General features: G+C 46.8%; 2 protein-coding genes across 2 annotated transcripts; one reads left to right on the top strand and one right to left on the bottom strand.

Annotated features, from left to right (window-relative positions):
• The first annotated feature begins 2730 nt into the window (after positions 1-2730).
• Positions 2731-8474, top strand: LOC119709864 (1-acyl-sn-glycerol-3-phosphate acyltransferase alpha-like). The gene is given in 7 exon segments (XM_038158145.1): positions 2731-2772; positions 2774-3000; positions 4273-4406; positions 4771-4946; positions 5186-5281; positions 5797-5869; positions 8214-8474. Coding segments are annotated over 7 exon segments (894 nt in total). The 3' UTR covers positions 8360-8474.
• A 1653-nt stretch (positions 8475-10127) lies between these two features.
• LOC119709792 (myeloperoxidase-like) lies at positions 10128-25499 on the bottom strand. Its single transcript, XM_038157996.1, has 14 exons — positions 25458-25499; positions 24402-24479; positions 23624-23717; positions 22637-22812; positions 21918-22041; positions 19401-19530; positions 18330-18530; positions 17921-18236; positions 16366-16526; positions 15699-15951; positions 14257-14427; positions 12661-12898; positions 11977-12194; positions 10128-10809 (listed from the first exon to the last, which is right to left on the bottom strand). The coding sequence occupies exons 1-14, from the start codon at positions 25462-25464 to the stop codon at positions 10769-10771; spliced, it is 2208 nt and encodes a 735-aa protein (XP_038013924.1). The 5' UTR covers positions 25465-25499; the 3' UTR covers positions 10128-10768.
• Positions 25500-27446: the final 1947 nt, after the last annotated feature.

Here is a 27446-nt window from a genome sequence, read left to right on the forward strand (position 1 = left end):
CTGGCAACAGTCCATCCTCTTCTGAGCCTTCATATGATGAACAAGACTATTTTCTTGGCATTTTCCCACCACATTTTCCCACAAAGGTCAATGTGTGGCTGAGCAGATCTGGGGAGCAGGAGAGTCTTTAAAACTTGGTGACAAAAGCTCACGCTGTGATCAAGTCCCTCATCTCCCTATCTGAGATTCACTTAAATTAAGCCAGATCCTGGAAAAGGTGCAAAGACCCAGGGCCAGAAGGGTCATGATCAGACTTGGTCTGGAGACTGGGATCTTCATTAGAGCTGCAGTTTCTGAAAACACCTTGAAGGTTAGGCAAGAGCCAACTGCTTCTGAAATGGGAGCAGGATGGATCCAGGTGCTGGGGATCCTTGCAACAGGAGAAAATTACAGCTGCACACTTTGGTATCTGTGGATTTGGAGCCTGAATGTTGTGTTAGATCTGAGCTGCCTGTCTGTCCATGGTGAATTGGGAATGTCCTTGGCTTTCTCCATACTCATCAGAGACACTTACCAGCTGTTGGAATCAAAAACCTCCTTACTCTGCACAACTCCCTTACAGGAGGGGGCAGCCAGGGGGAATTTGGGCTCTGTGCCCAGGGAACAGAAACAGAAGAGGAAATGGCCTCAAGTTACACCAGGGGAGGTTCAGGTTGGATATCAGGAGGAATTTCTTCTTGGAAAGAGTTGTCAGACACTGGAAGGGGCTACCCAGGGCAGTGGTGGAGTCCCTATCCCTGGAGGTGTCCAAGGAAAGACTCTCCATGGCACTCAGTGCCCTGGGCTGGTGACAAGGTGGGGAGATCAGTCACAGGTTGGACTCAATGATCCTGGAGGTATTTTACGTCAGTGTTTCTGTGAAGTCATTGAAAGTTGCTGACAGTGACTTAAAATAAACCTTTTCAGTGGTTTGTGAACTGTTTTGAACTTGCAGACTTCCTTGCACCTAACATTCTGGATGGGTTTCTATGTGCAGAGTTGTATCAAAAGTTTCTTCTACAGCAGGAGCCTCACAACAGCACCCTGGTTTGGAAACCACTGCCATTAGTGCAGGACAGCTATTCCACTCCTTTCACTGGCATTACATTTTAGGAACCTCTTTCTGGTAGGTCAGGATGAACCAGTTGTGCATCCAATCAACCTCCTCCCAGTTGCAAAAGGCCACAATTTTGTGCAGATGAGATACAGGAAAGGTTGACAGACACAGAAAGGGAAGTGTTTGCTGGATCAAACCTTGGAGCAGCAGAAAGAAGCCATGGTTTTTCTCTAAGCCCTAGCTCACCCAGGGACCTGGTCTCTGCAAGCACCAGTTCAGAGGGTCCCACTGTGAACACATGGGGCTCTTGTAGTGTCCATGTGCTGGTGCAGGGACAGCTTAGAGGCTGTGGAGAAGCTCTTTGCTTTGGCTGCCTCTCCTGTGGTTACAGGGAAGCCTTAGGAGAGCTGAGAGGTGAGGCTGCAGTCACCTCTCTTCAGTTTTCCAATGAAAATCAGGAGAAGAAGGGTCTGTGGCTAAGCCAGAGGAGCAGGGAGCACAGGCAATGTCTTTCTATATTATTATGTCTTTCCTCAGTTTCTTCAGGAAATGTCTCTGAGTCTTGCCCATTTTAATGTTGTTAAGGATTTGACTTTGTTCTTTAGGTTTTAGGTGATGGTCATTGTGGTTTTATGGGTCCTTGAGCTATTCCCTTTTGAGAATCTGCAGCTCTCAGACATGGCTGGAGCTGAGAATCATTGCTCCTCTGAAGTGCCAGTTGCTAGAGCAAGGTGTGCAGATGATGGTGTGCAGATGTGCACACCATCATCTGGTGTGCAGATGATGAATCATGAAACATTTGTTTTTCAGCCCAGTCATTCTGGCTATTGCAAAGTTCCTTTTCACACAGTTGTTTCAGGAGATGAAATGCAGTTGGAGCAGTTCCAGGTTATACCTGCATTTTCCTGATTTACTCCTTGCTTATGCAGATGCTGTCTGAACATGCATCTGCCTCTTGCCAGGAAAGCATTGGGAGTAACTGCTCTTGTTTTGGTTTTTTTTTTGTCTAGACTTGTGGCACTTTTCCCACTTTTCCCACTGTGCATGTGGAATGTCCAGCTGCTCAGCTTGGTCCCTCCAGTGCCTGGATGTGTAGAGCAGGGTCTGACTGCTCAGATCACTGTTTTCCCCCTTCTCCCCTGAAAATACTGATTTCTGATTTCCTGGACATCTTGCAGCCAGCTCGCTTGGTGAAGATCAATGTTTGCACAAAGTGAGGCACAAAGTGAGTGGTCAGAGAATCATGGAATGGTTTGGGCTGGAATGGACTTAAATATCATCCAGTTCCACCCCTGCCATGGGCAGGGACACGTTCCACTACCCCAGGTTGCTCCATGCGCCAACCTGGTCTTGGACACTTCCAGAGATGAGGCTTCTCTGGGCAGGGTTTGTGCTGTCCAATACATCCTGCTCTTCCCCACTAAAGATTTTCTTAAAATTCCTCAGGGTTCCTATTCCCAGAGCCCCCTGAAGCCCCCTGAAGGCTCTCTAAGCACTGCCAGCCCCACAGCCCCTGCACACAGACGGCTTTGCTGCTGTGTATGCCCTGTTGCCATCCAGCCCTCCCAGCGTTCTTGCAGTGCAATTGCTAAACCGGCTTCCCACAGTGAGTGCAGCTCCCAGCAGAGAGCACAGCCTGGCTGAAGCCTCACTCCCAAACCTCATTCCAGCTTTGCACCACCCACAGATAGCTGATGGAGGGAGTCTCACCTCTGCTCTACATCACCAGCTGCTCGTGACTTGTTCACTGCTCTGCTCAACATGCTCTGGGCTGGAAGGATGGAGCTTTTCCTCCTTCACTACCCCTTTACCTGTCTGCTCATTGCCTTTCTAGTCCTCTACCAGGTGAAACCTGCATTCAGATTCTTCTGCAAGATGACCTTCTATAAATTATGGCTCTTCACCATAAGCATTGGGGTTGCCATCCTCAGTATTCCTCGTGGACGTAACGTGGACAACATGATGTAAGTTGTCTGTGGCTCCTGTCTGCCCTGAGCATTGATAGAGTCCACTCTATCCAGTGCTTTGATTTGGAGGGTCCTGGGGGTGTGCTGTGGAGGGGAAGGATCGGTTTTATATTGATCTGGGGAGATGACAGACTCTGTAATTCAGAGAAGGGGTGTGGGCTTTTAATACTGGTTTAGGGTTGATAAAAAGAATAACAAATTATGGAAAGAAAGGAGGTAAAAGGTGACATAGATTTTCCAAAGCAGGTAATGCCAACAACCTGGATGTAATACATATTGCTGTTTTTACTAGAACTCTTTCATCTGGTCTTTGGAGCTGTATTTCCCTCTTCCCCATGGCTGAGCACTCTATCACTAACTTGTGTTGAGAAAGCCACTCCAGGGGCTCTTCCCATTCTCTACTCTGAGCTAGTGCACACCTGAGACGTTACCGTGGTGCAGTGCTGGCCCCTGCATGGGCACTGATGTTCCCATCAGCTCAGTGACATACTGGTGTCTCAGGTCTGGCAGTCCTCCAGCCCATCCCATAGCTGTCCATCCTGTCTCTTCAGAGTCTATTCAGACTCTCCAAGTCTCACCTGGAGGATGCATGGGCTGTTCAGGAGTGATCAGTGGTGGCAATCAGGAACCTGGGCTGAGTGGGGATAAAAAGATGACTCTGCTACAAGGCACCACAGTGCTTGAACCCTCCTGAAGTGCTGCAGAAGTAGGATTTACTATTCCATTTTATGCTTCAGTGGGAATTCATATCTCCTATCAGCCTTTTGCTTTGAGAAATTTTGTTCACCTCTTAACTTTGGTGCCTGATTTTTTTTGGATGTTATTTTAACAGTATCTCTTCAAAGAGGACTCCCAGCATTGCAGCCTAATGTCATCAAAAAGCAAATTCCTCTCTTTCCACAGCCAGCAGGGTTAGGCACAGGTTTATTGCAGCTCGTATTCCTAACCCAGCAAGGTGGGGAGGAAAGCAGAGTACAAAGGTGTGCTGTGAATCTGGATATTATCTAGTATTTGGTTGATCTGTAGAACTTCTGAAGCTGTAGTTGCTGGGTCATTGGTCATGTATGGCTTGAGGGAAACCTGCAAGGTGTATTTGTCTTCTGTAATTAAATAATTAGCTGCAGAGGGACACTAATTGTTCTCCAAGTCATGGTCAAAGCTGTGTCAGTGGGAAACCAGCAGAAGCAGTGTGAGGTGGGCTGGTTTGGATGCAAAGTTTGGTCCCAAATTTCAACATCTCTTTGGCTAATTTCCACTCCTCTTTTCCAGGTTTTTGCGCACATTGACCGTGCCACTCAAATACATCTTTGGCATTCAGATAGTGGTGAAAGGCAAGGAGAACCTCAGGACTAAGAAACCTTTTGTCCTGGTGCTGAATCACCAGACCTCCCTTGACATCATGGGTATGTAGTGATCCTGCCTCCTGCTCCAGGCAGGCAGAAGGGTGGGAGTGGCTGCTACAGAGCCCTTCACCAGCCAGCCCCAAGCCAGGACTGGTCTCCAGGGTATCAGAGGCATTTTCAAGCTACATCAGCTTCACCCTCTCCAAGGGAATGGGGACAAGGCTCTCAGCTGACCACGGCCCTCTCATAGTTGCTCTCCTTCAGTGCCAGTCCTGAGTGGATGGTTGGGAGACCCCCAGAATTCCCCAGGGATTCTATGAAGCTTCAGGCATGGCACCCCCTAGAGCAGAGGGCTGTTGCCCAGAATCTAGAGGGACCCTGAGCGCAGATGACAATTTGTTCTGCCCTTGCTGTCTCCTTGCAGTGATGATGGAGATATTGCCAAGGCGCTGTGTGCCCATTGCAAAGAAGGAGATCCTGTACATGGGCACATTTGGCCTGGCCTGCTGGCTCGCAGGGGTCATCTTCATCGACCGCAAGAGGAGGGAAGAGTCCATTGGCACCCTGACAGAGGTGGCACACTCCCTGCACAAGGACAATGTGAGTGGGGAGGAATCCAGTGAGGAGCCACTGGAAAACAGGAATCTGAATGTGGGTGGAAAGAGATCTTTGTCTCTGGGCTGCGCACTGAGTAGAACAGAGTGAGAGCATCAGTGTGTTCTGTACCCATGAATGGAGGTCAGGGGTACAGAAATGAGCCCCAGGGCACCATCCCTCTGCAGTGGATTAGAATTGTACCTGGAGGTTCCTTCTGCCCTAATGTCTTCTCCTTCCTGCAGTTGCGTGTCTTGATCTTCCCTGAAGGAACTCGCAACCATGGTGGCTCCATGTTGCCCTTCAAACGTGGGGCCTTCCAGCTGGCTGTGAAAGCCCAGGTGAGACCCACCTTCCTTCTGCCCCCAGAGTGTGATTTGCCTCCTGTGGTCCACCAGCAAACAGCAAACCAGGGTACTGGTCCCTGGCTTCCCTATGGGTTGCGTACATATCCAGGAGCCCTCAGAGTTGGCAGGTGGCAGAGGAGGGGTCTGTTTCAGAAACAGAGAGACAAGTGGAAAACCTTTGTTACAGCTTGAGATAAAAGTGGGGTGACCTTGACAAGAGCCCTGGACCTCCACAGGGAAGTTTCTGCTGAGCTGGCCTCTGTAGATAGAAATTTGACAATCCACTGTTGTTGGCCTAAATACAGAGACGAAAATACAAAATCCAATGGCAGGGACATGGGGTGATACAGTTAAATGATCTAAATATTCAAATAATCCTCCGAGTGTCTGCTGTGACACTGATGGTGATAATTATCAACAAGGTGCAGAATTCACCTGAAAACATTAGTTGAATTTTGGAGAAAGGATAAGGAGATGTGCATATTCACTGTAGACTGCTTCCCCTCCAGGTCCCCATTATTCCTGTAGTGTTGTCTTCCTACAACAACTTCTACAACCAGAAGGAGAAGAAATTTACACCAGGTGAGGATGACCTGGGGCGAAGAATGGTCCCGGTGGTGGTGCAAACTCAGTCCTTGGAGCCATCATCAGGGTGGGCAGAGGACCACGTGTAATATGGAGATAGCACCCAGAAAACAGCAAGTTTCTGTCTTCTTGGGAAGAAATGGGACATTTCAGGCATCACTTTTTCCTCTCCCCTTGGATTTCTCACTGTTTGTCCAATACCTGTCTGAGAGAACTTGGAGAAGCAGCAGAGTCCTGGGGCAGGTCCTGCCCCTGACCCCCCCTGCCACCCTGACTGCCCTTGGATCTGCAGGTGCATGGAGAGCTAGGAAACATTTATGGTAACAAAAATTTCTACTGGCCACTGATAAAATTTTAGGGGAATAATAACACAGATCTTGGACTTCAGAAGGAAAATGCAGGGAAAAAAAACGGTACAAATGCCAATAGAGAAAAATAACCCACCATGTTCCTTCTCTCCCTTAGCTGCTACCCATCTTAATATGGACTTCTGCCACTTGCCACTCTTTCCCAGGCCAGCCCTGGTGTTCCCAGAGGAGAGGATCTGCATCTGAAATTCACATTCCTCCCATTGTTGTGCCTGGGTGTAGTCATTCCTTTGCAGGCAGACACCCGGAAAGAGAGAGTGGTGCAAATGATAAATATGGAATTGCCTGTTTCCAGTCATCTTTCACTTGCTGGGTTTATCCTCTCCCTGTTCACACACAAAAGTCTTTTGGATGTGGTAGTGTTCCCCCACTTGAGGGCGAATAGGACCATGACCAGATATTCTGCCAGACTGTTCCTTTCCCTTCACATCCCTGCTCTGGGAAATCAGAGAATAACCTCCTGGGGAGGGATCTTGGAAGAAGCTGAACATTTTGCTTTAAGCAAAGCCAGGTCTAAAGACAGATGAGTTAGCTTTGTGACCAATCCAGAAAATGTTGTATTAACTCCGAGGATGGAGATTCCAAGAATTCCCTGAGCTATTTAGGAAAGACTTTTTGCAGTCACATGTATATTTGCCTCTATACAACTTCAGTCACCCTGGCAATTCATGTTTAGCTAATTTCATGCTCAGCAGATCTCTGAGCCATTTTCCAAATGGCTGTTAAACAGTCAGGACCTGAACTGCTGAAGAAAGAACCCTAGTTAGCTTTCCTTGTACTTTTCCCTTGTACTTTTCCTTCCCACTTTCCCCATTGGAAGTTTTGCCAGAGCTGATTCTGAAGATAGTGGTCAAGATTCCTGCAAACCGAGCAGCTCCGCGGGTCAGGACAGCTCCCTGTGTCTGCAGTGGCTCTGGGTGTGCTGAGGAGCCTCTTGGAAGCCTGGCTCTGTGGCTGGTGTTGGACACTGTCATTCATGGAACTTGCTGGAAGTCTGTTCCCAAGAGATCTGAATTTTCAGCACAGCCTTGTCATCACTCTGCTCTTTTAGTAGGAGCAAGTGAAGTGAGGTATCAGCCTGGCTTTGGGTGTAAGATGTGCAGGCAGGTAACACAGAATCATGGAATCACAGAAGGGTATAGGTTGGAAGGGACTTGAAGCTCATTTCATTCCACCCCTTACCATGGGCAAGGACATCTTCCACTAGACCAGATTGCTCCAAGCCCCATCCAACATGACAAACCATTTTCTTTTGTGAAGTTCTTCTCTACGCTTGTTTAGCCTCCTTCCCACAGCTCTGCCATCGGCACTGCTGGATCTCTTTCCAGGCACACATGTTAAGTCATGCAAGAACATTATAACGCGTCACAGACTCTCTCCACATCCCCAGGTTCCTGTCTGTGCAGGCACTGTCTTGTCCTCACTGGCCCAAAACAGGGAACTTTTACTGCCAGAACAGAAGAGCATGATGGCAGCTCCCCAGTATGTTCTTCCAGTTTACACCATTCCATTGCTTAGGTTCTTCCCCAGAGAAATCTAACACATCGGGGAATCCTGGCCACAATTTCTCTCATCCCAAAGTATGTTTCAGGAAGGAGGGATCATGCTAAATTTGACATAGACAGAGCACAGTCAGTTTGCATGTGTTAAACATCTTCTTTTTGCCCATGATCTAGACAGACCCTGTGACCTTTCTACTGTGAAAACCCATCTTATACGAAACCCATCCTATATTGCATTGTGTTGGAGGAGAGATTTACCTCTTTCCATATTTATGATTCATATGCTCTCAGAGGATGGGAAAAGCCCAGGTTGGGTTTTTGCTGTGTACATTTGGGATGTGACGGGGCTCCCACACCACTGGTGTGGGAATGAGAGCATTTCCTGGGTTGGCACCAACCCTCCTGCTGTACCGCCTCCGGCTCTTCTATACCACTCATGGGGTTTTTTTTCCCCATCTCACCTTCTTACAGGAAAGATGATCATCCAGATTCTGCCAGAAGTGGAGACGCTGGGCCTGGGCCCAGATGATGTTCCCAAGCTGACCGAGCAGGTCCGTGACTCCATGCTCTCTGCCTACCAGGGGATATCGGGAATGATGAATGGAGCTTCCCATTAGCAATCCCACCTTCCAGTTCCAGCTGTGTGTGCCACAGTGCAGGGGAGGCCATGACAACCACAGAAAGGTCTGGCAGCAGAGACAACTGTGGATTGCAACGCTGACAAACCAGAGACAGGAAAAACATCCACCAAGAAGAGAAGCTTCCAATGGGAATGTTCTTGTGTTCCTCCTAGAGAACTGTGCCACCCAGCGAGACAGACACACAATGGAGAGCTGGACATTTCTGTGTAATCATATTGCTGAGAATGTCCCACCAGCTGGACCCCAGGCAGAGCTGGGCCCTTCCTGTGATCATTGCTGCCTGCTTATAACCACTTTTTCCTGTTCAGATCCAACAAGGAGGAAGCATTGATCCCAAGCCTGTCACCATGCTGCCTGGGAAGTGGCTGTCTTGGGGTTTGAGGGTTGCCCACATTTCCTTGGAATCCACTCAGGAGAAAGTGCTGTTTTCTTCCTGTTCCATGGGGAGGATTTGGGAGGTACCTCTGACATGAAAGACAGAAACCAAGGCAGCTTTGGGAGAGGGGAATTAAAGACCTTACATGTGACTACAGGGCTTGGTGGTTTCTTTGGCATATTTAGGCTTCCTTTCAAGCTGTGGAAGATTTTACTTTCAGGGCTGAGCACATCTTCAAAGCGCAAGAGGGACATCTGGGGGCTCAGGAACCAGAGGCAAATCGCAGGAGTGTGCTGCCTAATATCCTTGCTATGCCCAGATGGAATCATCATCCCTGGAACTGTTCAAAAGATGTGTGTATCTGGTGCTTAGGGACATGGTTTAGTTGTTGACCTGGCTATGCTGGGTTAATGGACTCAATGATCTTGGAGTGCTTTTCCAGCCTTACTGATTCTGTAATTCTGTGATGATTCTATGATAACCTTATGACTTTTAGCACAACCTTTATATCTTTCAACTCAAACACACACTGGGAGTTGCAGCTCCTGATTTCTGAGTCAAGCCTTCTGTCTTCTCTGTCAGAGGATGCCCACCAACCACGATGTGATTTGCTTTTTTGTGCTGGTATGTTTAGCTATGAACCATAAGCAAAGACTGTTTTGGACACAGGTCTGACCTACACAGAATCACACACAGATTCACAGAATCATTTAGGTTGGAAAAGCCCTCTAGGGTCATTGAGTCCAACCTGTGACTGATCCTCACCTTCTCAACCAGCCCAGAGCACTGAGTGCCACATCCAGTCCTTGCTTGGGCATCTCCAGGGATGGGGACTCTACCACCTCCCTAGGCCCCTTCCAGGGCTTGACCACACTTTCCAAGAAGAAATTCCTGCTGATGTCCACCCTGAGCTTCCCTGGCCCAGCCTGAGGCCGTTCCCTCTCCTCCTGTCCCTGTTCCCTGGGAGCAGAGCCCGACCCCCTCGGCTGTCCCCTCCTGGCAGGAGTTGTGCAGAGCCACAGGGTTCCCCCTGAGCCTCCTTTACTCCAGGCTGAGCCCCTTTCCAGCTCCCTCAGCTGCTCCTGGGGCTCCAGACCCTTCCCCAGCTCTGTCATCTTCTCTGGACATGCTCCAGCCTTTCAATGTCTTTCTTGCAGTGAGAGGCCCAAAACTGAACGCAGAATTTGAAGTGGGGCCTCAGCAGTGCCAGCAGAGGGGTACAGGCACTGCCCTGGTCATGCTGGTCACAGTGTGTCTGGCACAGCCCAGGTGCCATTGGACTCTTGCCCACCTGGGCACACTTGGGATCTTGTTCAGCCACTGTCAATCAGCTGCCCCAGGCCCTTTTCTGATGGAAAGATTTCTAACCCCTCTGCCCCCAACTTGTCATTGATGCCAGCTGTAGGTGAGTGCACAAGAATGTGTTTTATTACGGCCCAGAATACCCAAACCACACAAATTTACCGTAGGATTTAAATAAAACTTGTTTCAAGGCTTCAAGATGCAGCTGCCATGCTTCTGTGACTTCAAAGGCTGAAATCTCACTGCTGATTAGAAGCAGCCTAAACAGCTCCTTCTCTTGTGCAAAACCAGGAGATTGGAAAAGTTTTGGTGAAGATTATATGAATGTGCTAATTTCTGAGCAGGTAAAAGGATAAGGAGATTGATTTTGCAATGCAAGCATGTCAGCCTGCAGGTTTGACACCCATTCAGGATGGGAAGTAAAAAATTTTGTCATAATTACACTTTTAGAGAGTCAGAAAGCCTCTGACCAACTCTTTAGGGCAACAGAAAATAAAATATCATTGCCCTTTCATTTGAAGACTTACATTACTGGAAGTTTCTTTGAAAGAAATGATAATTTTTTAAAAATCACATTACAGGAAATAAAACAGATTAGATGGTCTTGAGCTCCCCTCTGGGAAACCATGTGCTGATGTTCAGTCAACAGCAGCCAGCGGAGCCTGATGTCCAGGCAGGAGTTTCCCAGGAGCAGCTCAGTGCCACCATTAAGGGTTTCCAACGCTGGTCTGATGAGTAGGATTAGAAACTGTCAATAAAGCAAGAAAAAGCTGCTAAGAGGCACAAAGTCTTTCCTGGACACACCATTTTTGTCCATCTTTTTCTCATCCCTGTATCCTTGCACCTCTGAGACACCATGGTGCTTCCAGCCTTAGAATGAGTGGTTTGGGGAAAATTTCTTGATATTTCAAAAGGTTAAACTTCTAACAACTGCTTTTAGCCCTGGAATTTAACTCTCTCTGGGTTACACAAACACTTTGACTTCCCCCAAGCCTGATGAGAAAAGAGCCACTGGAAGCAGCTCAGCACATTTTAGTGACCATAAGAATATGATAAAAAAAAGAAATGAAAAAACCTCTGTTGTATAGAGAGAAGGTAAGGTGGACTCAGGTCCTAAAGAATGGGGTGAAGCCACCATAATTTAGCCTTTAAGTGAAAATATCTGTCTTAAGCAACAGTGTTTCCCTCAAATGGTTACTCAAACTCAATACACGAACTGCATGGAGATGCTTTGTTGTCAGTGCCTTGCAGAAGGACAGTGGAGGTGATCCCCAGGTATTGTGATCATCTATAAATGGGTTGTCAGAAGGAAAAATAATCCAGTCCAGTCCATTCTTCAAGTCTCTGTTCTCCCACATAATTTCAGTTGGGAGACCCCTAGTAAAAAGTGTTTTAGTAGGATGTTGAGTGTCCACATCTCTGACATTGTTTTACTGTGGCACATCACAACCTTGGATCATGTGTGTTCAGCTATTGGTGTGTAAGGCCATACACTGTCAAAACTACTCCAGATATACCTTAAACTGATTTAAAGCTCTGGGGAAGATGAGGAGAGAGCAGGAGCTTGGAGCAGCACAGTAAGACTTTGGAGCAGGTTGGCTAATTCTAGTTACTTTTTGATCAACTCCTTTCCTGTCTTTAGAGGACACATTCCCAAGGTCCAGAACAGGCTGGATTTTGAGGGATTTCCCATCTGCTTGAAAGGAAGAGGCAGGGAATAAGGTATCATGAAAGTGATGGATTGCCTGGAGACCCAGTTAAAGCACCTCTGCCTCCAGTGCTGTCTGAATGTAGCTAAATGGACAGTCATCGTCTTTTGGGGATAGAATCACTGAGGAAACCTTAATTATTTCATATTTTTAGGTGTGGAAAAGACCTAATAGTGTATTTATTATTTTTGACAGATGACTGGTACCTTTTGTGGCACTCTCAGGCTCATCTTTCCAGGATGAGAGGTCAAGCATGTCAATCTCTTGGCAATCAGTGAAGTCCTCAGGATAAGTGTTGATCTTGAACACATCCCTGGGTATCTTTTTGATATGAGTATTGTCACAGATCACCCTTGACACTGAGATTTTTCTCAATGCTTGCAACTGTTGTGGAGTGAAAACTCCCGGGTTTTCCCACCAGAATCTGCAATAAAATTTTCAAAAGCAGTTTATAATCTCTGGTTACTTGCTGAGATGGGAACCTGACCAAGGTGAGTCTGAATGGTGCTTAATCCACCCTCCCTAGGAACACCCCTTTAGAAAGAGGTGTCTCCAGTGAGGCCAGATTTTGATTCTGCCAGTGCAGAGAGCCTGCCTCTCCCACACAGCATCAGCAGACTGCTGGGATGCAGGAATTTATGCCCTGAGAGCAAAAGTCACCTCAGGCCGAAGCCACAGCAGATCCCCCATGATCTGGAGCTGGTACTCCTCAGTCACATGAATCTAGAGAAACAGGCTGACAAAATCAGTCTTTTGGCAACTGGGCTAAAATGAAGGGATGAGCCTTGCTGGGAGCACTCACTGGAGTGCTGTAAATGGGTTGGATTAGTGTGTCACAGGAAATGTCAGCATTTCCCCCCTAAAAATGCCACAGGGAATGTATCTCTTACCTGTCCCCATCACGCAGGTTCCTGAACTGGGTGCCAATAATGCAGGACAGGAGGGGCCCAACTCTGCCCTGGGGAACCACGGGCTCTGCAACTGCCCCAATCCAGAGGTCAATATTGTACGGTGTCCCATACACATTCATTAACTTCTTGGCCAGTTTGGGATTGCCCAGCACCTCAGATAATTCTTCTACAGTTTGGGGTTGCGAGAGCCCACAGAAGCTCCTCCAGGCATTGTAACCTGCAAAAGCAGGAGCAGCAGATGACCAGGACCCACCACCACATCTCCACGGCACCTTTCTCAGCCCATGAGAACTGCCTGCTTCTTCTCATGGTATTAAAGGACCTGGAAGGCACTATTGTCTGGGCAGTCCCATCAAATGTCACATTTTCAAAGGTCCTTCTCATATGTACACTAAACAAACAGTTTGGGTTGTCTTTGTGACTACACCTCATCCTATTGGTTAAATCTTTCTACTGCTATGGGTGAATGCATCAGTCCTTGCAGCTTTGGGAGGCAAAATTTCTAGGATCAAATTCTTGGAAAAGAGGAAATTTGGTTGTGTTTAACCCAAGGGCACCTGTTCTTCTCTAGCACCTGGAGTAGTCCCACCTGTGGGTGCAAGTCACTTCTCCTCAGAACTCTGGCTTGTCTGGGACACAAGACAAGATTGATGGGCAAAGAACAAAGCCCAGGGGATGTGTCCAAGCCCATGTGAAAGCTTAATTTGGTCACTTGTGTCTCTACCTTCGTATCACACATGCTCTCTCTTTGCAATACACCACTGTCTCTCACACACTTTCTTACATTATCCCCAATATCATCTTTGATTTCTAAGCCTTTTGTCCTTGTCATACACGTCTCACAAAAATATTTTTATCATACAGTAATGTCGCTCGCTGGGCTACGGGGTGTTCCCAGGAGCTGCATCAAAGCCGGATAGCTCAGCTCTGAGGAGAGCCAGACCGCCTGAGCTCTAGCAGCGCCTCCAGCCTGCACCTCAACAAGCCTTTAGTGATATTCAGCTTTAGTGATTTCCAGCTCATTAGTGATTTCAGCTCGTGGGCTTGCTAGGCTCGGCTGGGGCATGCAGCAGGCATTCAGTAGACCAGGAAAAGATGAGAGGAGAGAGGCTGTGTGAAATATTCTGCAGCGATGTCCTTTATTATCTTCTTTCTGCAAAGGGGTTCAGTGACAGCTCTTCTTTGATGAGCCGGCAGAAACAGGGGTTTATATAGGGCAAGAGGGGATCGAGAATTGTCCAATGGTAAGGGTTAAAGGAAAGTGACCTATAGCCTTACAGAGAGATAAGCAAGAGTCCCTGAGCGGGAGAGAGGGGGTCCCAATGTCCAGTCATCCTGACTCAGCATTTTGCCTGTCTTAGGCCTCTGAACGCCAAGGCACGTTTGCAGGGCCTGCGCCTGCTACAATACAGAAACCTCTTATTCCCTAAGTTTGACTGTCTGTCCATCCTTCATCCTCAAATCAAGGTACTGGTTGTTCCCATTAGTATAGAAAAAGCTTAGTTCATTCATGGAATAAGCAGCAGAAAGAAAAAAGGTCTTATTCACAGGAGGTGTGGACTTGTGTCTCCTTACCTGGAAGGCCGTGGTCTCTTCCCCGTTGCATGTTTATGGCTCCAAGGTCCAGACCCATCACCTCTGTCTGTTCAAAGAGGTGGTTCTGAAGCTCCTCAATGAGCAGCTGGTTCTGTTTCATGAGTTTTGCATGGTCCACAACCATGCCCCGGATCAGGGGGTCGATGCCTCCTGCAGCCATTGCAAATCAAAGAAAGATATTTTGTGCCAAGGTGCAGCTTTGATGGTCCCTTTCATGCAGCTGAAACAGTCTACTGTGGCTGGGTGGGGTTTTCATCTTCATATTTTCATTTCACCATGTGTATATGGAATCACAGAATCATAGAATCACAGAGTGGTTTGGCTTGGAAAGGACCTTAAAGCCCCTCTCATTCCATCCCCTGCCATGGGCAGGGACAGCTCCCACTGTCCCAGGTTGCTCCAAACCTCGTCCAGTCTGGCCCTGGGCACTTCCAGGGCTGGGGCAGCCACAGCTGCTCTGGGCAACCGGTGCCAGGTCCTCCCTACCCTCACAGTGGTACCTGTATGAACCTGTACATGTCTGCAGGTGCCAGTAAATAAAGCCTCACATAGTAACTAAATTCCTTATCCTTCCCCATCCCTTAGCTTTTCCTTCCACATGCCTAAATTCACTTGCCATCCACAAGTCCCTTTCCAAGTCTGCTCCTCAGCCTGCCAGGCTCCATTATGTCCTGGTGCTTGGGGGTCTGTCCAAGGTTTTAGGTTTTGCAATGGATTTTGCTTGTAATTCACTATTAATTGACAGACATTTATTAAAACATTAAATGTAGTGATAGCATTAAATAATGTCTGACTATCCACATCTTTTTCATAGCAATTAAGGAGACACTATGAGCAAAACCAGGAAAATTGGCTGCACAACTGTAACTATACTTCTCATAATTAATTATGGGAGTTGACCCATTTTGGAAGAGATATTTGTCTTCCTCAGAAAGACTTATCTGGAGATCTCAGCTGTGCAATAGCAGGACCCCATAACTCTAGTTAGAGCCAGGAAGAGGGATGGGCACCTCTAGGAAGGAATGATGCTGCTTTAGTTCAGTTAAACTGGATACATCACCCTCTGTCCATGTCTCCTGATTATAGGGGGATATAAGAGCTTTGACTGACATAGACTTTGGTGGATTGACATTTGGCACAGGGAGTCTCCTGCCTCCTGGAGCAGCAGGAGCAGCTGCACCATTTGAGTGGATGTGGAACACCCACTGTCATGTCTTGATGAGTTGGGAGGTGTCCAAGGAATGACTGAACATGCTGCTCAGTGCTCTGGGCTGGGTGACAAGGTGGGGGTCACAGGTTGGACTTGATGGTCTTGTAAATCTTTTCCAACCTAAATGATTCTGGGATTCTGTAATTCCATGTGCCTGACCAGCTGATCTCCACCCCAGGACCAGACCAGGACCACTGCTCCATGTTCTTACCTTCCATTATAATTCTCCACGGAGCACAGAAGGTCAAATGCAGAGGGACATGGGAGGAGGAACACAAAGGCTGAAAGCTCTCGTTCAAGCGGGACACAAAAGGCTGCACTGATGTGTGGCCAAATCGGAAAGCCAGGGAGAAAACATTTGAGGCCCTTGGATCCACCTTTTCATTGTAACCACTGTACAAAGGGATCCACTTGCTGGTCTCCTCACCCAGCAGGAGTGGGAGGTAATCTCTGTATGTTATGATCTGAAAAAGCACAAGAGCACAGCAAGTTACCAGCAGCTGCAGCAGAAATGGCATCAGAAGTCAAGTGCAGAGAATGAACATGGACTCTCTGTGGCAGAATTCATTAAAATCTTCAGAAAAAAGATCTGTAGCAATGGAATAAGTTTCGCATAATGGATTTAAATTATTTTAAAATGTGAAATTATTTTATCGAATAATTATTTTACATTAATAGAATAAATAATTGATAAATTATTAGCATGATGCATAAAAAAGCTCTGGATATCCATGCTGTCTCAGATGGACTATCTTCATTCACAATTTCCAACTCCCACAAATAACCCCACTGATTCAGCAAAATATTTTCCTCCTTTTGCCTGAAGGAAAAACCATTTCTAAGTGTGTGGATGATAAACAGTGAACAGTAATCAGTACCTGGTTTATGGCAATCACAATCTTTCGACTCTCCTGGTAAAGCTTTTCCCCATCCCACTGGGGATTTAATTTCCTCAGCTCTGTAGCCAGGCGATTGTGCTCTCGGACAAAGAGAGTGTGCATTGCAGAGAGTCCCAGGTTTTCTGTCACCCGTTTGTCACCTAAAATGAAAATATTTTATGAATTTTGTACATTGCTTTCAATTACAGAAGCAAGTTTTTGTGTTAGTACAGACAAGTAACAAGTGGTGATGTTTCTGGCTATGATGCTGTGTCTGCCCCACCCCTGGAAATGCACAAGGCCAGGCTGGATGGGGCTTGGAGGAAACTGGTCTAGTGGAAGGTGTCTCTGCTCATGACAGGGGGTGGAACGGGATGGTCTTTAAGTTCTCTTCCAAGCCAAACCCTTCTGTGATTCTATGAAAACTGGAGGGCACTCACTGAAGACCCTCTGTGAGATGATGGAAGAAGCACTGAACATCTCCTCACTCAGCAAGGAGCCCTTCTTACAGGCAGAGAATGAGGAAATGAGAACACTCTGTACCCTTATGATTGATTTTGCAAGCTTCACATTTGTAATGGTTTTTTTTATGATGTTGTGATGGATCACTTCAAATTTGCATAAGTTCTATGTTTGTCTTTTTTTAAAATTTCATACAAACATCTAGACTTTTCTTCTGATGTAGGGTGGGTTAGTTAAATAATCAATTAACTAGATTTCTTAAGTGTTTAACTGTTAGTCTTGATTGGGTTGAAAACTGAATCATAGATTTACAGAATGGAAGGGACTTTAAAGCCCATCCCATTTCAACCTTCCACTACCCCAGGTTGCTCCAAGCCCCATTCAGCCTCACCCTGGACACTTCCAGGGATGGAGCAGCCACAGCTTCTCTGGGCAACAGAATGGAAGATGGAGAAGCCACAGCTTCTCTTTGTCAAGGCTTCACCACCCTCACAGGGAAGAATTTCTTCTGTATATCTAATTTAATCTACTCTCTTTCAATGTGAAGCCATTCCTCCTTGTCCTCCCACTACAGTTACCAATGCAGTCCCTCTCCAGGCTCCCTGTAGTCCCTCCAGATTCTGGAAGGTGCTGTGAGGTCTCCACACAACCCGCTCTTCTCCAGGCTGAACAGCCTCAACTTTCTCAGTCAGTGCTGACAACTGACAATTGGCATTCAAATAATGAATGGTGAATTCTAGGTAGAAGAAAAAAAAGCTCCAGAAATGTTTTAAACACTGGTGGCTATTCTACTGAAAATTTCTCATGCTTTGGAAAAGACTTTATAAAGGAAGAAAAATTTGCTGTAATTTTTGGGGAAGTTAAAATAATTTTTATGTTTATTAATCGATTATTGTTTGATTATTTTTCTTTTCTAACTGTGGGGAGGATTCCCGTCTTTCACCTTATGTAGTCATGTCTTGAAGTGCCTCTTTCAAATATCACAGTATCACAGAATATCCTCTGTTGGAAGAGACCTACAAGGATCCTATACAGAGATATTTGTCCCTTTTTGACTTTATGACCCACTGAAAACCCCCCAGCTGCACCTTACCTGCTTTAAAACAGGGGATGTTGGCACTCCTGTTGGTGAGAACACAAACACTGTGTGTCGTGTTCTCAAAGGGCAGCAGTTCCAGCCCCGCATCCAAGAAGTGCTGGTTCACGGCCATCAAGCCCAGCTGGTTGGTGAGATTTCTCAGGCTCCTGCCCAGGGCGTCGTCGCTGCCGTACACCGTGCTGGCGTCGATGAAGGACGTGGCAGCGTTGAGCTGCTCCCGCCGGAAGGTCCCGGGGCTGCACACGGAGGCTGACTGCACGAACGGCATGCAGGTGTCAGAGCTCAGCGTCCGCGGGTCATCGGGGGGGAACTAAAGCAAATGAGCCAAGTGATACCTCAGAAAGCCACGTGGTTTTCTTTTTGCTGCTGTAAGAGAGTGTGGCACAGGTGAGTGTTCGGGTACCTTAATGGGGAAGCAGGGGGGCTTGAAGGCACAGCTGGTGTGGCACTGTAGCTCCAGGCTGGCTCCTTCCCCACTGGCAGGAGCCAAGTCTATGTCGTGGTTGACCCACTGGCCCCAGTGCATGAAGACCAGTGAGAGCTGCTGGTCTGCAGTGATGTTCTCGTTGGCCGTGTGAGCAATTTCATTGGATACTTTTCGAACCTGCAGAAAACCAAAATGAAAATGTGACTGTCTCTGCCGTGGTGGAGTGGTTGCCTCTCACTTGAACTCCCACTGAGATATCTTGGAATCACAGAATCATGAAGGTCAGAAAAGACCTCCGAGATCATCAACCTTTGACTGACTATCCTCATTCCCTCTAAACCATATTGAGAATTGTCACATCTACCTGTTTTTGAACACCTTCAGGGATTGACTTCTCCACTGCCCTGGAAATCCTGCTCCAATGCTTAACCACTATGTCATTGAAGACATTTTTCCTAATATCCTAAACCTTCTCTAGTAAAATTTGAAGCTATTTCCTCTTGTCCTGTCACTTGTTCCCTTGGAGAAGAGGCCACCCCCACCTACTCCTTTCAGGTAGTTGTAGATCATGCACAAGATTATCTTAGACAAATTACTAAGAGTTATGGTATTACATTGCTCCATGTCATTCCTCAGCTCCATCCAATCAGGTGTAAAAGTAGACTACACAGTCCTTCAGCCAAACCTGGCTTCATGGAAAACCCGTTCCAGCTGAAACTTGTTTGTGAATACCAGAATGTCAAGAATATGGCAGAGCAATTCCCAAGCCTTGTGGTTTGTACAAACCTCCTGGTGTACTTGAGCACTGATTGCAGCAATCCTTGGGATGAACATTTCGGAAACTGCTTAGGAAAGCATCCACAATCTTTTTCTCATGTCTGTTTCCAACAAAAAATATTAACCTGAGCAATAACTCAGTTTTGGAAAAGCTGCTTAAGATCAAAGATCAAACAATTTACACTTTAGATGTTGACACTGCTTCCTTCCTGATGGGTGCATTGAGGACAGTATCCTTACTCATGGCTGGATTAGGATAACAACTCTCACCAGTGGGAGTGGGAATCCATTGTAGTGCTTTCCTTCACTTGCTCCTCGGGGAACAGACACTCCATCTTCATACACGGCTGGGAGCCAGCGTGCGAAGGCACGGTTAGAGGACCCCAGGTGGGAGCGATTTCTGCAGCACCACCAGAAAAACAACTTCTGTTATTTTTTCAAACATCAGCAGCCTTGTACAGACCAACATTTCACAACTCTTCATTCCATGTCTGAACACTCTGGTAACAGGGATGAGACTGGCAAAACACCAAGAAGCAAATTATAGCAAGGTTATTACTGTGGAGAAAAATCAACTCTTTTAAAAAAGGTGCCTTGAGTCACTCTATTAATTGTATCTGTCAGTTAAACCTACATTAATTCTATCTGTCATTTAAATCTCTCTACCACCACTGTCTTCACTGCCCTCTCAAAATTAGACTCACAGTAGGGCCATCAGCATGGTGAGGGTGGCCATGTCTTGTCCAGCTGGGGGCTAGAAGCTTCCAAGAATGAAGATTCTCCACCTCTATGGTGTTTCATTTTAGTTAAATGATATGTTCTGTCTCACCCCTCGAAAATGTACGGTTTATTCCAAGCCTGTGATCCTCCTCTGCAGTATCATGTGTCTGTAATCCCATTGGCCTGAGTCTTATTCCTCGCCCACTTTGAATTTCTCTGTTAAGCTGTGCGAGGGAGACCGAACTCTCTGTTGGCCCCTTTTCTCCCCAGGCTCTCCCTCTCTCCCCCTCCCTCCCCCTCCCCTCCTTCTCCCTCAGAAACCATACTGCTCCCGGGGGTGGGACCCCCAATAAACCCTCATCTAATTAGCCCCCTCAGAAGCCGTGTGGAGTTTCCTTGCCTGCCTGCTGCTACCAGCGAACATACAGCTTAGGGGGCCCCCGGGGACCATCAAACCAATGGCAACACACCTCTGTGGGGATCTGTGCCAAGGGGAGTTTTTACACAGACCCACTCAGCCTGCAGCTGTGGCCATTGTGTTGCTGCCTTGCACTGCTCCAAGAAGTTTGAATTGCTAAAGTCAGCATTTTGTGTTCAGAAGAAAAATAATTCTGATTGAGCCAATGATCTGTGGCCCTGTGGGCACAAAACTCAAGCAATGTCTATATGATGTGGCAGTCAGGGTTCTGATCTGGTTGATAAGGTGGGGATGAGTCAAATATTGGACTTGATGGTCTTGAAGGTCTTTTCCAACTTAAATGATTCTGTGATTCTGCACTGGAAAAGGAGAGGAGTACCCAGTGCTCACAGCAATGTGTTGTGAAATAAGAGCATGTCCTAGGAAAATGACAGTGCCAGAGCTGAAGCAATTCCGTCAAATATTAGGGACTCAGAACCACCAGGGTCTTGTTCTAATTGTTATTACTGTCCTTGCAGGCAAACTATTCTCATGGTGTGCACCTCGAGCTGATCAAGATCCTTGGGAAAATATTAACACCACAGGGATCCCTCAAGCCTCCCTCCATCTCTCTGACAGCCCAACAAGGTCAAGGACAACCCTTAATCTGAGCCTCAAATCAGCATGGACACAAAATCCAACAATGAGTCAGGCTGGAACAGACCACACTGGAGTCACCTGCTCCCATGTCCCTGCTCAGGCAGGGTCATCTCAGACCACATGGCACAGAACTGTGTCCAGATAGTTCTGGAATATCCCCAGTGAAAGAGACTCCTCACTCTGCCTGGGCAGACAGACAATGCTGTCCTTGTGGGGCCAGAGGCCCTGGAATCCAGGGGAACAGACTGGAAAACCCCAGCGCGTGTGAGCTCCTCACACACTGCTGCAGGGCGGTGCTATATCATCACATCTGGCACATCTGTTTCATGCCAGGTGCACACTGGATGCAAGTCCAGCTCAGATTTGGGGTCTGTCACTGACACAGCAGGACAAGGAGCCTTGATTGCCATTGTCAGAGTAGGAATTTGGTCATTTTCTGGCAAAAAAAAAAAAATTTCAAAGCGCAAAAGGAAATAAATGTTCAATCCCAGATTTGAACCTGGAGGGAAGCTATGTGCAAAAAAACCTGAAGAACTAATTTTCTCAGATAAAGGATGTACAATACACAAAGTTGAAAGAACCAAGAATTAAAGTCTTATTTAATTCCCACCCTTACTCATCATAGAGATACATCAACAGCTGAATATTATCATCTGAATCAGCTGGGGAAACTAGTATTATCCCTATGAAAGAGTGGAGGGATGATTTCCTGTAGCCTCCAGCAAAATGAGAGGCTGAGTCATAGCCTCAAAATTTTCTCAACTTCTTACCTGCCCCCACTCCAAGATCCTTTCCTTCCTCCAAAGCAGCACCTAAAGGGCTGTGGATGCAAATCTGAGATTTTTAAGAAGTTACATCTTTTTCCTGACAGGCACAGGTAGAAATGAATCCTCTGTTTTAGGCTCATTAAACTGAGCATTTCACTCTTCTTGCCGTTTCGAAAGGCACTTCCACAAATCATCTACCCTGAGTAAGAATAAATAGACTCGCGTTGTCACACACAATCCTACCTGTTGTTGCACTCCCCAGTAATGGTCCGGTAAAAGTCTCTCTCTGGGCATTTAATGGAACGAGTCTGATAGTCACAGCCAGTGCCCTTGGAAATCATCTCCTTCTGTCTCCTGCTTAGCAGGTCTGCAAGAGAAACCCTGTAAAGCAACATCTGATCCTACTCTTCTTTTGTTGTTTTAGTTTCTCAGTGTTCTAGGTCAACATTTGAGCCAACTGAATTGGAGCTGTGGATATAAAACATCTGGATTGGAATTGTTAATTTGGTGCCTGAATCCTTTTGTGGATCAGCCTTCCTCTCTGCACTAGGGAAATCGGGTGGGCATAAAGCAATTTTCCAGGGGAATGTGGAGACCATCATCACCAGGAAGATTTTACCCAGCTAGGAACAAAACGATGAGTTTGGAGATTAGTACAATCTAGGTATGCAGAGCAGAAGGGGAAGATGGAGGGTTTTCAGTGATTACTGTCTCCAGTGGGCTTTGTCCCAGGTATTCTTAAGCTGGTTTTACAAGGAAAGGAGAGATGCACTCTCAAAGATGATGAATAAAACACCCAGGAGTCTGATCTGTCTCTGAGAAAACTTCAAATCTATTCTCCTGTTGGGGAAGGGTTTTATCCCTGATTATTTGGGTCATGGCAGAGCTGCTCTCTGCCACCTGCTGTGGCACATTTCTTGCTCTTTGCTCTTTGTAAGACATTTTGGTCTAAATCACATTACCTGTGACATTGAGACTCTGTTCCCCAGAGAGATGCAGCTTCCTTTTGAGGAGTTTCAAAGTAGTTTCCAAGTAATCAGCAGCACGGACTGCAGATCTGGTTCTTCCTATGGGGTCCTTTAGGTGCTTCAGGAAATCCATCGGGTTAACAATCTTTTCCTCCAGTTTTCTCTTTAAGCTAAACATAGAAGAGTTCCATGAAACATCTTCTCTGAAATCAGAGCTCCTCTGTCATGCTGGACTGGGTGTAATTAGCTGTGACACCACTGCAGGGTTACACGCAGGCCCTGCCCAGTAGGACCAACTGTCTGCACATTAGCATGTCAGCTCAGATGGTTTTGGCAAATAAAGCACCTTAATCCCCTACTTCAAATTTGCAGTCACACTTCCTTGTCACAAAAATCTTTGTTCTGTCATGTGGAAATCCAGACCAATGAACTGTGACTGGATAAAATTTTACATGTATTATTAGGTGTATTCTGTGAACAGAAGGACAACCTCACTCCTGTTCCACCTCTTTCTGGTCTCAAGGTTCTGTCTTGCTACTTCTGTAGGACGAGTGGAGAGAGACTCCTTCCCAAATCATCCCACTGCCTGGAACTGGCCTTTTGGGACAATCACAGAGAATACTTGGGGTTTGACTTCCACTGACACCTATCTGGGCACCACCTGCACAACTCCAGTCCTTCCAGAGAGGGGCAAAACTCCTGCTGCCAGGAGAGGACTCACACACGTCCAGCATGTCTGAACCATTATGGAACAGTGAGAGGTGCCCATGGCAGTGTAGATGAGGAAACCATATTTGGAGGTCATGGTTGGTGGTTCTGGGACCAGAATCCAACCAAACTGGGTAAAAGGATCCCTTCAGCCATAACAAAGAGAGCCCGGGTGCTAAGGCTTCTCCATAATAAATATGCATTGGAAAACAGAAAAAACACACATATCTTACTACCTTAAAATATTGGGGCTGTCGTGCAGGAAGAACTCACCTTTTTCGAGCCTGTAAATATGCAGTGTCTACCAACTGCCTGGCCTCAGTAATGATGCTCAGGAGAGACGAATCTGAAAGCACCTCTGAGACCTCTGCTCAACAAAATGAAAGAAGAAAAAGCAGAAATTTAGGATACTCAATTATACACAAAAAGCTTTGTTCTCAACTAAACTGTGTCCACAAGCTGCCACATACACAGTTTTTTTTTAACATTTTCAGGGATGATGACTCCATCACTGCTGTGGAGAGCCTGTTTCAATGCTTCCCAATCCTTTCCATGAAGAAATTTTCCCCAATATCCAATCTAAACCTCTGGCACAATTTGATGCCATTTCCTCTCCTCCTGTCCCTGCTCTCTGGGAGCAGAGCCCAACTCCCCCCGTCTGTCCCCTCCTGCCAGGAGTTGTGCAGAGCCACAAGGTCCCCCCTGAGCCTCCTTTTTCCAGGCTGAGAAAAGGAGCTTTCTCAGCTCCCTCAGCTGCTCCTGGGGCTCCAGACATTTCCCCAGGGAGAGTGTACAGAAGAAGTCAAAAATACTCTGCCCCAAGTCTCTGCCCCAAGTTTCCTTTCATAAAAGTTTGATTTGCTCAAATGGGCTGTTGGTTAAATAGGGAGTTTCCTTAGGCAAATCTCAGGTATCAACTTCATTTTTACTGGATCAATCTACAGAATATTTCACTTTTTTATTGGAGCTGTGTCTAATTGGGAACTCCAGCTAACTTTTGAGTCACACCCTTTCCAGTACAGCAGCAGCCAAAGGACAAACAGGAACCTACTATTCCCCGAGGAGCCCATTGCTCCAACTGCACAAAGAGTGATGATGGATCCCAGGAGAGTCATCCTTGGATTTGTGCCTAGGGAGAAAAAACATAAATCCTCAATGGGCAGGACTTCACTGAGGGGTCAGAACAGATTGACATGTTTAGTTTCAATATCTCTTTCAGCATCCACAAATAAAATAGAGCTGCCCTCTGTCCAGATCTGTCAGTGGGACTTGGGCTGGGGCTGTGGCTCTAGGTGTTGGCAGGACACAGGGACACCTCTGAGAGTTGGGACCCTCAGCAAACTGGGCTGAGTAGCTGCCAAGGAATAGGCAGTCAGGTACAGTCCAACCTCAGTGGTGGAGGATATTGGGAAGGTGAGTTGGAAGAGGGTGGTGTCCTGGGGTCCTGTCTTTGGAAATGTCTACAAGCTGCTGGTGGAAAGGAGCCTGACCCCACACATCCCTCTCTGCCCCCTCTGTCTTGATGCTGAACAAAACAAGCTGCCACGTCTATCATCATTCAACCCTGCCAGTCCTCCTGCTGCTCCCTGAAATTTGTCTCTATTCCTGTTACACATTAACAGCAGAAATGTGTATGATGTGTTCCACCAATATCTCCTACTGCGGCACAGCACCTTCCCCGAATGGAGATTTTTAGCCCAAAGGTTTTAACTAGATTTATTTTAAGTAATTTAGTAAAATTTCAAATTGTTTAGAACAGGACAGAGACAAAATTTGGAAGAAGTAACAGATTTCTCACAGTTGGAGAGGTTATCTTACATTTACAATCCATGAAAATTCTTGGACCATGTTCCTGGGGACTGAATTATTGCTTATTCCTTGCAAACATATATTGCAGGAAATTTCTGCACAAGAAATACATCAGGCTGTCTTTGCTCACTTCTCACAATAAATTAAGTACACATCAGGGGGGAAGGAGGAATGAAGCACCACCAGGTCCCAGCACTCTGCTCTGCCTCCCATCTCCTTGGGTCCACCCATGGAATGCAGCAATATCCACACCAGAAATATCAAATGCAGATATAGAATGAAAATGCACTGATCTTACCTGCCATCTCTGCAGCACTGGTAGGGCTGCGAGAGAAGTCAGTTCTTTATACACCTGCGCCAGGGCAGAAATTTGCCGGGTTTAAGATGGGTGTGGCCAAAAAACTGGGACCAGATTCAGCCAAGAGGAACTATCTGCTGGTTTGCCTTCCTGGAATGATCTAGAAAGTGTACACGTCTCCATTCCTTTGACTTCCTTCTTGAAAAATCAGTTTTAAAAGGAATGAAGACACTTATTTCTTTTCCTGCAAGTGAAAGAGGTCAGCTTAACTTTACCACAGTTAAAGACCATGGTGGAATTTGGCTTCTTTTTCCTTGTTTGTTGACATCTGTGAAGGTTTGGGAAGGCAGAAATGGATCATTTTGTCAATGCGTTTGTGGAGCATCCCAAGGTCCACATACAGCATGTGTGAATGGTGGGCCTGCCACTATTAGTGTCCAAGCAAAACAAAATTGTGTCCATCAGGGATTTGGAAATTCCTATAAAATAATTGCTGATTATTGGGGGTGACACAGACTGGACAAGGAATGAGGCAGTAGTACAGAGCAGGGTCAAGCAAAATCACATGGACAGAAATATGGACAATCCAAAAGTTATAGCTGTGCCAATACTTAGAAAGGAACAAAGTCTTGGGCCAAGGGATGTAATTAATTTCAATACGAATTATGACAGAGGGTTAGGAGGAAATGCTTCCCTGTGAGGGTGCTGAGGCCCTGGCACAGGATGCCCAGAGCAGCTGTGGCTGCCCATGGATCCCTGGCAGGGCCCAAGGCCAGGCTGGACAGGGCTTGGAGCACCCTGGGATAGTGGAAGGTGTCCCTGCCGATGGCAGGGGGCAGAATCAGAGGAACTTTAGGGTCCCTTTCAACGGAAATCATTCCATGATTCCATGATATGCGGGAGGAAAAAGGACTGTACTTCAGTGGACCAAGGTTGTAGAAACAATTTAATCCTTTGAACATTGGTGACGCTTATAACAAAAGACAATGCTGAATTTTGTTGTCATCAATCAGCCTTTTAAACCTCTCAGGATTAGGGAGCCAATCCTTCCTACTGTTCAAATATTTTCACAGCTCTTATTAAACCAAAATAAATAAAAGAAAAGCATACATGATGAAGGAAACTGCTACCAAAAATATGTTGCTTTAAATCTGTCAGGAGAAAAAAAGAAAAAAAAATGTGTGAAAGCCAGGTTTTCAGAAACTGAAAATGCAAAGTCAATATTTCTCCCCTAAAGAGGAGTTTGAATCCAAAGCAAGTGGCCCCCAGCACCAGGCGGACTCTGATCACCCTACCAGGTGCTCCACCTGGCAAAAGTCCAGGTACCTGCTGGGTGGCTTTGTTAATTTTTTTGTGTTTGTGATAAGTATCCTTTCCATTAGTGACTCTTAAGGAAACTTCCCTGTCTGACTATCCAGGAGCCACCACTGGCAGTCCCAGTGGCACCACCAGAACTGGGACTGAGGCCCCTTCCCAGCAGGGAGAACACGGACCTGTGCACAGCCAGGTGAGGGACACTTGGAGACGTGGCTGGAGCCAATGACTCCAGACTTTCCTGTGCTTGGGCTGTGGGAGCATAAAGCCCAGGGCTTCCTTTGTTTGGATCCCTGCTCAGGGGCACCAACTCAAGCTATTATTCTGTTGTTACACCAAGATTAAATTATCTTAAGCATCCAGACATTTGTGACTCTGCTGTGGGGAACCTGGGGTCGAGCTGGTGGGGAAACTTGGTCTCACTGGGGGAGTGTGAGGGGTGTGGGGAGTCTAGTAGGGTCACTGGTGCCACTGCTCGGAAGGGATCTCAGTCCTAGCTCAGGTGGTGCCAGTGAGACTGCCAGGCTGAAGGCAAGGAATTGCCCGGTCAGACAAGGAATCTTCCTTTACATCTCACTGGCAGGCTGGTGACCCCCACTGCCCTTGCACAGGAACACTGTCCACCCTCGAGGACACACGTCCTTGTGGGGAGATAGCCCCATGCTGCTCCCATGG

This window comes from Motacilla alba, chromosome 19 (assembly GCF_015832195.1).
Source record: "Motacilla alba alba isolate MOTALB_02 chromosome 19, Motacilla_alba_V1.0_pri, whole genome shotgun sequence".
Lineage (NCBI taxonomy): Eukaryota > Metazoa > Chordata > Aves > Passeriformes > Motacillidae > Motacilla > Motacilla alba.